Source organism: Formica exsecta, unplaced genomic scaffold (genome assembly GCF_003651465.1).
Source record: "Formica exsecta isolate Colony F162 unplaced genomic scaffold, ASM365146v1 scaffold308, whole genome shotgun sequence".
Classification (NCBI taxonomy): Eukaryota; Metazoa; Arthropoda; class Insecta; order Hymenoptera; family Formicidae; genus Formica; species Formica exsecta.
Window position 1 is genome coordinate 1 of NW_021850337.1, and position 10,850 is coordinate 10,850.

General features: G+C 37.9%; 1 protein-coding gene across 1 annotated transcript in view; it reads left to right on the plus strand.

Annotated features, from left to right (window-relative positions):
- Positions 1-2,815: 2,815 nt before the first annotated feature.
- The window catches only part of LOC115237735 (multidrug resistance protein homolog 49), a 20,628-nt gene continuing 12,593 nt past the window's right edge, over positions 2,816-10,850 (plus strand). The window contains exons 1-7 of the mRNA XM_029810973.1: positions 2,816-2,948; positions 4,997-5,066; positions 5,545-5,629; positions 6,513-6,706; positions 6,840-7,088; positions 8,315-8,728; positions 9,339-9,762. Of these exons, the coding sequence (XP_029666833.1) occupies positions 2,834-2,948; positions 4,997-5,066; positions 5,545-5,629; positions 6,513-6,706; positions 6,840-7,088; positions 8,315-8,728; positions 9,339-9,762 (1,551 nt within the window). The 5' untranslated portion in view covers positions 2,816-2,833. The remainder of the gene's footprint in view (positions 2,949-4,996; positions 5,067-5,544; positions 5,630-6,512; positions 6,707-6,839; positions 7,089-8,314; positions 8,729-9,338; positions 9,763-10,850) is intronic.

Sequence of the window (10,850 nt, forward strand, 5' to 3'; positions counted from 1 at the left end):
AATATATAAGAAAATATATATAAAAATATATGATAAATATTTCATCGTAATAATAATTTAACTAAATATTAATCTTGTACGGCCTTTTCTCGTGTTCACAAGATCAATTATCACCGTTTTGCATTCTTCGAAGAGAGAATTTTCGTAACAAAAATTAATACAGAGATCATCTTCGGGGCGAGAGAACTGTAAAATAATAAATCGCCGATTCCCCGGACACGTGTCTCGAGAGCCGCAGACCACTGAGGATTACGAGACGGCCGCGCCCCGCTGGAGGTCGGTTGGGAAATTAGTTTCCGAGCTTAATAGAGTTTCGCGAGCGCGAAAGATGGGCACCGCCCGGAGGCGACGACTACCGTTCCGAAAGTTTTCGCAACTTTGGCAATTTTTTCAATTAGCAGCGATTTTTCAACGACGCGACAGACCGCGCCCACGCGCGAGCGCGCAAAAGCTCGAGAAAGCTCGATGAAAGCAGATTGCGCGCGTCCCCGTGTTTGTTGGACTCCGCTCTACTTTGTGATTCCGACGTCCTAACGACGTTACGCGTATATTGGGAAAGTCAAGCGACGTTATGAAAGCGTTCTTAGCAGCTCTCGCGCGCGCAAACTTCTTTATTCCGAGAATACCCGCGGTCCATTCTTCTCCTCGACAATATCCTTTATGTCATTAATGGGCTGTATTGTGCACGCTGTATCGCGGACCGCGATGAAATGCGCTAAATGCGTCTCGTTATCTCGGTGACAGCTATTTCCGTCCGACTTCCGGCTCGATCGTATCGATGATTTACGAGCCCTGAAAGGAACCCGAAAGGATTGAAATCGCGCGGATAATTTTAAAGCCACATTCGTGAAGGATTAGCACAAGTCAACTGCAACTTGCAGTTATCGACATCTTTTTATTTTGCCGTTTGATAGAATTCTATTATTTTATTTTGATTCGAGGAAAAAGAGAGAGAGAGAGAGAGAAATATATCTATGAATGTGTATCTTGCACATGAACAAGAATCGTAAGATACTCGCTATTGATTTTACGCGATACTTCAAGATTTCCGAAGGGGTTACAATGATTTTGGAGCAACGGAGGGAGTGAAAGGAGGGCGGATTGCACGACAGAGACAATTTATTTGTCGAAGCCAATAGGTCGGTCGTGTTAGATCAACCGGGACAAGGGGAAAATTTTATAAACTCCTTCGTGTCAGATTCAACGACGGAAAAAAGAGACTCTGCTTGTTCGAAGGCGAGCGTAGACAATTTATTGAATACTGGAAGACAAATGAAATCGGAAAATCCTGTCGTGAAACAGAATAATCTGAAACTGTGTTACTCTTTCGCGAGCGTTTAAATACCTTTAACGTTTCGATATCGGAACGAGACAAGAGAGGATTCAGCGGTCAAGAAAATCGAGGCAAAGCTCCTTTTTAGCCGCGGCAAATTTAGCAATTAATTTTCAAACAACGTTCGATAATTCTCATTTATGTTCCATCATGATCCATGTTATGAAACTGGAGCGACTGCAATCAATAACGATATGATACTAATGAAGTTCTAATGACGAGTATTGCATCTAATACGAATAAGATGCGGAGCTTCAAATTTTATCGATTCGATACGATACGATTTAATTTATGATTATGATATTTGGCAAAGTGGTAAAAAGATTAATTAAAAATGGATATAAGTAGTTACGATAACGGAAGTTACATCGTTCAAAGAGCGTGAATAATTACACGGGCCCTTATGTTGTTCTAATTTTGAACAGCAAAGATAACAAAGTTCTACTCTGTCTCTTTCTCCCTCTACGATATAACCAGCAAAATAAATATCAGAATTATACAGAGCAGTCTATCGAGAGCAGAATCTGAATAATTTTTCTATATTTGAAGATGCAAAAAAATAGTAGAAATTTGTATAATTTCAAAGAACTTATCGCGCACTAGAAAAGCCTGCAATCGCACATTCGTACACTCGTACGCTTTTCGTAATCAAACACGCAGTATCCACCGCCGGTTGGATCGGATGGCTATGTGAAACGCCCCTCGTCAGTACTTTTTTCACTGGCCTAACGAAGTCTTGTTCGTTCGCGCTTTTCATCGCGCGTTCTTAAAAGCATCGACCGGGCGAGTTTTAACATCGTTCCTGACCAATCCCCTTTCGCCGCAGCCGCCGATCGCTTCAACCTCTTAACGTCAAAGTACCCGATATCGCATTTGCATATCGGGAAAGTCGTCGATCCGTCGCGACGGGCTGGATAAAGTTTCGTTTTATTTAATGTATCGGGAAAGCGAATCGACGTTTCCCTTTAGGGGCACGCGCGAAACGAACGAGGTGAACAAGACATCTCCCGTTAATAGACTAGAATAAACTCGCTGTTGCTGTTGATATTAATGTAGCTTGTAGCGGCCGATCGATTAATTAACGCGGCTACCGCGATGTCTAATCATTGTTTAGATTGGATATTTCGATGCGCAAACATATGATATAGTAGATAATGGTGAGAGTAAATAGGGGCGTTATTTGCGTCGCAACATGACTAACTGCGTGAAACGCGTTCGATTCGAGCGAATTGCTCATTTCCGAGTCCGATATCTCAATGACAAGAATCATTGCCCTTTACCTCTTGCCTCGGTGCTTTGTGAAATTTACATGATACAAGATAAAGCGCTGAGGGTGACGCGAGATGCGACAAAATAAAAATGCAAAAAATTAAATAATTTAAAAATTAATCAAACGTTTTTTTTTTCGATTTTTACTTCATTAAATTACAAGTGTCCACAATTACTGTAAAATGACATAATTTTTTATATGATTGCAGAGTCTTTAATTGAGAATGCACGATGACGCAGCGAATTTATCCGTTGTCCGCAAGCCCTCGCGAAGGCTCACTGGATATCCAAATGGAAACGTTCAAATCAAATCACTCCCCCCACCGGGAAAAGATCCTCTCGAGGTGTAAGTATTGATATCGTTAGAATGATTGCGTTTGCTTGTTCAAAAATTAGCTTTCTAGAGAATTTTATCGAGTTATTCGACGTGAGGGGAGGGGAAATTGAAATACAATAGATTATACAATTGGATTTGTAAACACAGCAATTTTTTAAATTAATTCGAAATTTGACGAAATGTTACCTGGTTCGCGATGTACGATTTAATCAAGCTCGAATAACTTGATTGATTCGAATGATTTAATGGCTTGTTGATGCTATGTGTCGCTGGCTTTATTTAATGTTTGCACGAGCTCGTATATATGATTTCGTTTTCTTCAATTTAAACGATTAATTATCGATCAGCATCGGTGCAGAACGATTTAGTTATCATCACGTATACATATATGTAACCGCAAAGTGATTATAACAATCACGCGCAATACTATTGTATGTAATCAACGCGAATCATACCTTCATAGGAATATGTATCAGATTGCGAGCATGTGAATCGGCAATGAATGATTGTTGGTTGATAAAAGAGAAACAAATTGTTTCGATAAGTTATAAAAAAATTCCAAATTACTACTATATAAAGTAAAGAATCGCACGCGCGTATAAAATATATACATTATAGTATGTACTAGATTATTATACTTTCCATTATGATCATATCGAGAATAATCTAATAAAGTGTTATTAAATTTATTCTTTCGTATATTGCATCTTTCTTCGCGACAGGGTATAAATAAAGAATCCTTTTAGGATAATAGCATCGTAGAAGAAGTTTGCATTGATAACAACTATTTTATCAGCTACTTTTAAGCGACGAAATTAATAATGAGCACAAGTTCAATGAATTTCATTTAAGTTATAAAAGTCGGCAACGAATTATTCAATTAACTTACAACTTGTGACGAGAATGTATTAAGAGGTACTAAATGTCTCACTTGAAATTTCGAGCAAAGACTGCTACTCGTTTTAGTTACTTCCACGAGAGCTGCGACTAAGAAAGTTTTCTTGAGAGGCGGATCGGTGGTTACACAGGTCCTGCAAAGTATATAGGGGTTACCAGTGCCGTACGTGAATTTTCGAATTACAATCATAATTAAAAGACAATGTATTTTGTTTTAATATGAATATTTAATATAAATATTTTATCATTTATTAGTCCGCGGAAGAAACCCGATAAAATATTTTTAAAATATACATATTTCTTTAAAAAAAAGAAAGAAAAAAAAAGAAACAAAATAATAATCATATATCTGATCATGTTTACTAAAGTGATATTATGCTACTGATTTGCTTCTGATTATTCCCATAAGGCGTCCCATTACTTTTCACAATTCTCTATTCGATAAACCGTAAGATCGTCTTTGATGAATTTTGCGCGAAAATTTACGGTGATTACTTATCGCCTTCGAGCATGCGTGGCTACGGCACTGTTATTACTTCAGGTGGCAAAGCTTCCTATATTCTGCGCCGATCGTAGATTTGTCGGGGGAGTTTCTAACAGCAATTACGTCGCTAATGGAGCCCCTACGGAGAGATGCCGGTCGACTTTTGCCAAAGTCTCTCATCCAGGACTGCTCTTCGGGTTCCTGGGCTTTGCGACGACGTCGAAACTTCTCGCAGATCCTGGTTAGTTTTTTGCGATCTCTCACCGAGTTACCCAAAAGCTCCCTGCATTCTCGTCGATCTTTAGATTGCCGATTTACGAACGTTCCTCCATTCGATTTACGATTTTTAACCGAGGCAGCCTTTTTAGACCATTTATCGAATGAGATGATTTTCTCAAAAAAGCACTGGTATCTACTATCACATTGATAACAATCTCATATGCGATTACAAAATATATGTGATAATAGCTTTATCACTTCTTGGTGGAAAGTATGATAATCTTCCAATAAAATGTATAAAGATGTTTCGTAGATACATTTTAATCGCTTTTTATTGCCATTTTATCTCAAGATTAAATACAGTAAATGACGGTGACAAATTATTTTCAGCACGCTTTGCATTTAATGATGTCAGAATTTTATGTACGTGTATGGTATGTTGTATATTTCATTTCAGACACACAACGAGACAAGGAGAGGGATAAATACGAAGCCGAATATATGCTACAGGAAAATGGCAAAGCAATGTACGAATGAGCTTGTTACAGATTGTGACGTATATATATCTAGAAATAAATACGAGAGGCTGGATAATGGATTGTTGCTCGCTGGCTTATTAATGTCTTAATACAGCTAGAGAAGACTCGCATAAAACTTTTACAGATTATATATGGTTTCGTATATAAGACAAATGTATGCTTTTACGAAGATGCTTTCGGTATCGAAACTTCGTCCCTTTTATCACTCTGTAAAAGTAACCGCGCCGTTTGTTTAACGCTTCTATTCTTTCCGTAATCGTACGTGATTTCGTAAAGAGTATTCTCTAGTACGGTGATTCGTAATCTTGCAAATGCCCGACACACCGACGTAGATTTTTAAAATACATTTTTACGTCTTTATGTAAATTCGATCTTATTACTTCGTCTGTAGACAACCATAGAAAATTGCTTGAACCTTAATCGCAAAAATCTCGATTAACAATCGACCTGAATCTTGTGTTCGCAGGGAATTCGTGTCACCGCAAACGAAGGAGAAGGATAAGTCAGCCTCACAGAAGTCATCGCTACCACCCGTGCCTTACTATAAACTCGTGAGTTTTTCTTGCGAATAATTTATGACATAACGCATGAGAGATCCTCGGATAGATCTCGCAAACGCAATATTCTCGCGGTGAAAGCCGGTACATTTGAGAAATTGAAAATATTACAACCTTATGTACATTCTTCTTTTTGTTTATAGATTCTTCGTCGAAAATATAGAGTCGCTTGCCTGAATTTTTTTTTTAAAGAATGTTAAGAATATTGCAATGTTTTTTCTAAGGAAAAAGTTAATTCTAATGAAGTGGGTAAAGCGAACAGGAAAAATTAGCATATCCTATACATTTCTATTTTAAAGCCGCGCTTTAAACGAACATTCTAGAATGATTCACCAGCGAAATCGTTAAGAGTGATATCTTCTGTATGATAAATGACAGTTGATGGCTCATCACGAAAGAAAGATATATTATAAAATTTTTTACATTATATCTTAATAGACCGTGAATTCTTTTGCATTTAAAAATTTAGCCTGAACGAAATTTTTTACAACGTTGCAAATTTAAATACGTTTTTCGGTTAATTATGATCGTTCTTGATAAGAGTAGTTGGTCGTTCGTTAATTACATTGTTAGTCAGGTATATTAATCTTGCAAGTTAAATCTTTCGGAAGCCGCAAATTCGCGCTGCTGAATCATTCAAGTACGAGCAAACTCGCCGTGCTGAATCATTCAAAAACGTGCTTGTATAATTTTCGAACATTTTTCTTATTTTAATATAATATAATACATTATATTCTTTTTTTATATTTCTGCTCTCTAATATTTTAATAATTTCCATGTAAATAAGATAGTTGTGCTATTTGTAAATTATAAAGTACAATAATTATATATTTACGAGGCTAAATTAATCATTTTATAATTATTTCAAACTTATCAGTTTCGATTTGCAACATGCGGCGAGTTGACGCTGATCGTCTTAGGATTAATACTGGGCTGCTTAGTAGGACTGTGTGTCCCAGTCGCTACGATTCAATATGGCGAATTCAGTACGCTATTAGTGGATCGAAATACGGAGGATCACGTGACCTCACCAACCATCATGATGCCATGGTTCGGAGGTGGGAGAATTTTGTAAGTAACATTCAGTCATTAAAATTTTGTAAATAATATTCAGTCATTCTGGACCAAGTACATTTTTTGAAAAAAAAAAGATATATGCATTATATTGCAAAGTACTTAAGATAGATTTCGTTCGTCATTTCAGACCAGTTAATGCAAGTCACGAAGAGAAGATGGATGCTTTGTATGACGATTCGATTGCTTACGGCGTGTCTTGCGCGGCGTTAGCGGCGATTCAATTCGTCCTTGGCATACTGATGGTCGATTTGCTCAATATCGCCGCCTCGAGACAGATCTCCAAGGTGCGCAAGATGTTCTTGAAAGCCGTTCTTAGACAGGATATGTCATGGTACGACACGAATACGTCGACCAACTTCGCCAGCAGGATTACCGAGTGAGTTTTCTTCCCTTTATCATTATGTAGATGCGTCGCAGATAGGAGCTCTCGATTTCAGATGCGAGATAACGAGATAATTCGACTAAATTGGCCTCGATCGAAAATTCGCCGTGATAAGCAATTTTAATGCCTCCCGCCGACAGATATTAATCAACGTTTATGAAAGTCTGCGAAATATTCAGATATAAAATTAATGCCTTCGTTCGTTTATTTATAAAAAAAAGAAGTACGGAAATCACATAAAACTTTTCATTCGTCATTTCGACATTTCGATTATTTCAAAGATACTACTATCAATTTCATATGGGGATTTCATGGAGGTTAACAACTTTGATGATATACTTTCTCTCTCTCTCTCTCTCTCACTCTCTCTCTCTTGCTTCCGCGGAATAATTTCAACGCGGATAATATTTTGTATCTTCACGCACCGATGCGCCCTCAAAGGGGAGCGTTATACCTTCGATTTTTGAGACAGTCGATGTAAACGTCGAGGAAGCGGACAGTAAAGTTCAGAAGGCGAGAATCGGCGTGTTCATCAACAGGTGGGCGTTTGCGAAACTCGAAATGCCTGCTCCCACACTGCCTCTGCTTTTGCTCGCATTACATCAGTATAGTAATTGGACAAGGTACTCGTATTAAAAGTTATTAGTCGCGTGAATCGCGAGGATGTTATTTGATGGAAGTAAATTTTTATTTCAGGACAATCGATCTCTCGTTAATCCGACATAATTCTTTCGCGTTTTCCTATGTCAGGCTATAAAGATAAGGAGGAATTAATAAAAGAGATTAAGTTATTGTGCCGCGATATATCGTCATCTGCAAATCGAGCACAGTCAGCATGATACAGCAATATCTCGCGCAGTATATTTCATAACATGTAGAAATCCTTTTACTATTTCCAATAATTGGTAATGAGCATCAATCGATCGTTAATAAAGTTAAAGATTTTCAATCTTGCAACAGATGAATAGCAAAAATATAAGATAGCGATAATGCCGATAACGACAAACGCTGATAATTAATCTCATTCTTTCTCAAAAAATCTCATTAAAAATAGTCCGAGCTTCAAGTATATGTTACTTTAAAACTAAGTCATTGGTGGTCTGCTATGAATTATGTTTGAGATAAAATGAGATTACGCGAAGTATCAGAGTATTTATAATCTCTGTTAATTATCGCGTTAATGAATATATGCGAGGTAATATTATCCGTCTTCTTTACAGGGATTTAGACAAGATGAAGGAGGGAATAGGGGAGAAGCTCGGCATTTTCACGTATTTGACGACCTCGTTCGTTTCTTCCATCATCATCTCATTCGTGTACGGTTGGAAATTAACCCTGGTCGTACTGAGCTGCGCACCGATCATAATAATCGCTACCGCTGTAGTCGCCAAGGTGCAAAGTTCTCTGTCGGCCTTGGAACTGGCGGCCTACGGTCAAGCCGGTAGCGTGGCCGAAGAAGTTCTCGCCTCCATAAGGACCGTCGTGGCGTTCAATGGCGAAAAAAAAGAGATAGAGAGATACTCGGAGAAACTGGTACCCGCGGAGAGAACTGGCATTAAAAGGAGCATGTGGTCCGGAATCGGCGGCGGAGTTATGTGGCTCATCATATACCTCAGCTACGCGTTGGCATTCTGGTGAGATACGCATTATTTTGACAGAAGGATACGCGGTAATATTTATCATTCCCACACGTTTGTACTTTGCATTTTGTAAAATTTAAATTTAAGTATCCTACGTATCATAATGAAAAATCTTCTCTAGTGATGTTTTAATAAAATATTATTTTCACGCAATAAGATATAAATTAGAAATGCAAAGATTCATTACTCTGTTATTATTATGCTTCATATAATTACTTCTTAAAAATTAAATTTTTTTAATAAAATCAGCAAATGTCATGCGTGTAATAATTGAAAATCTAGTTGTCACACTGTGATAAAATACAATTCGATTGTTTTCATGCAATGAACTATAATAAAAACGCGCGGAAATTAATTATTTTAATATTATTATTGCTAACGTAAATATATTACTTTGTATTGTATTTATACTATTTGTATTTTATCTTATTTAATAATACGAGCAAAGTAACTTTTCTTTCAAGTACAAAAACCACGAGATGGATAATTGGGCACTTACGTTTGAGAGTACCGCTCGGTTTCTGTTTACACAGTGTGATAAAAAGGTGTTAGCTTTAGAGGACGTGTCGCGTTCCAGCAAAAAATAGGGTCTTTTCTGCTGTAGGTACGGCGTGCAATTAATCTTGGACGATCGCCCGAAGGAGGTGAAGGAATACACGCCGGCGGTATTAGTGATCGTGTTCTTCGGCGTACTTTCCGGGGCGCAAAACATGGGCCTGACTTCGCCGCATCTCGAGGCGTTCGCGGTGGCGAGAGGATCCGCGGCCGCGATCTTCCAAGTTCTCGATCGCGTGCCGACGATAGATAGTCTGAGCAAGGAGGGCCGACGACTCGAGTCTGTCAACGGTGATATCGAATTCAGGAACATCGTGTTCCGTTATCCGGCGCGTAAGGACGTTCAAGTATTACGGGGGCTGAATCTGAAGATCAATCGCGGCGAGACGGTGGCGCTCGTCGGCGGATCTGGATGCGGCAAATCCACCTGTCTCCAACTCATTCAACGTCTTTACGATCCGCTTGGTGGGCAGGTCAGTAGTGAAGATCGTTAGATAAATTTATTTTTCATCGAGATAAAAAGATTCATTATTTAGAATTATTCAGTCCGATAATATGATAAGGAGTGCGCAACATCAAGTAAAACCCATTAATTTGGAGACTTTAGAATTTTCGATATTGCCGCGTATTTTTTTTTTTTCTTTATAGAAAAGATTTCCTTTAAACTGTTTTATGAACCTTTTAAAAATGATGGCATACAGTGATACAGTTCACGCGATATGACGTGCGTTGTTACGTAGGGAGCAAAGTTAATAACCGCGCATATAGCATCATAAATGTCCTGGGAACGTTTTTTTATCCCCTCGCGGAATTACAGTGACGTCTGAATAAATGGCAAGACACGTTTGTGACGATAATTTACTTGTTATTGAGAAAATAATTGTTTTAAGCGCAATCACGTCCCCGTATTATATTTTCCATTATCGAGGTAGGATCGTCGAAGGTTTTTGTCGAGCATCATCTTATCGATATCAGTACACTTATCCTGTTTATCTTTTAACAACGGGACATAAAATTTTCACGATGAAAAACCACCATATTCGCGCGAGAAAGGATCGGATATCGCAAAATTACTGCCGCTCGAACGAAGTCGAGCACGTTGTGTGGTGAACGGGTATCGTAGCAATTTTATTGTTAACGCAGACGCGATTTTTATGACGGCACAGTAGTTGCGGATACAATAAACATTCAAATGTAAACACGTTGTGTATTCATGTAATAAACATTTTTTACGCGCTCTGAATCTTTACCGCGCCCCACTTGATGAATCTGTCACGTTCTTGCGCGTTCAATATAAACTCTTACAGACTTTTAATAAGTTATGTTTAATATTAAAATGTCGTGCAATAAAATATGGTAACTATCCTACTAGCTCTTACATTTCCGCAATATATATTTTTTTTTATCTGGCTCTTTTTTTAGATAATTTTTTTATACTTCCTTCTTTATTTCATGATTTTATATATGTCTATAATTTATTTTAATCTTATTATATTATTGTGTAAATGCGTGATCTGACACGTATATAAAGCGACAACGTTAATCAATCAAAGAAAAAATA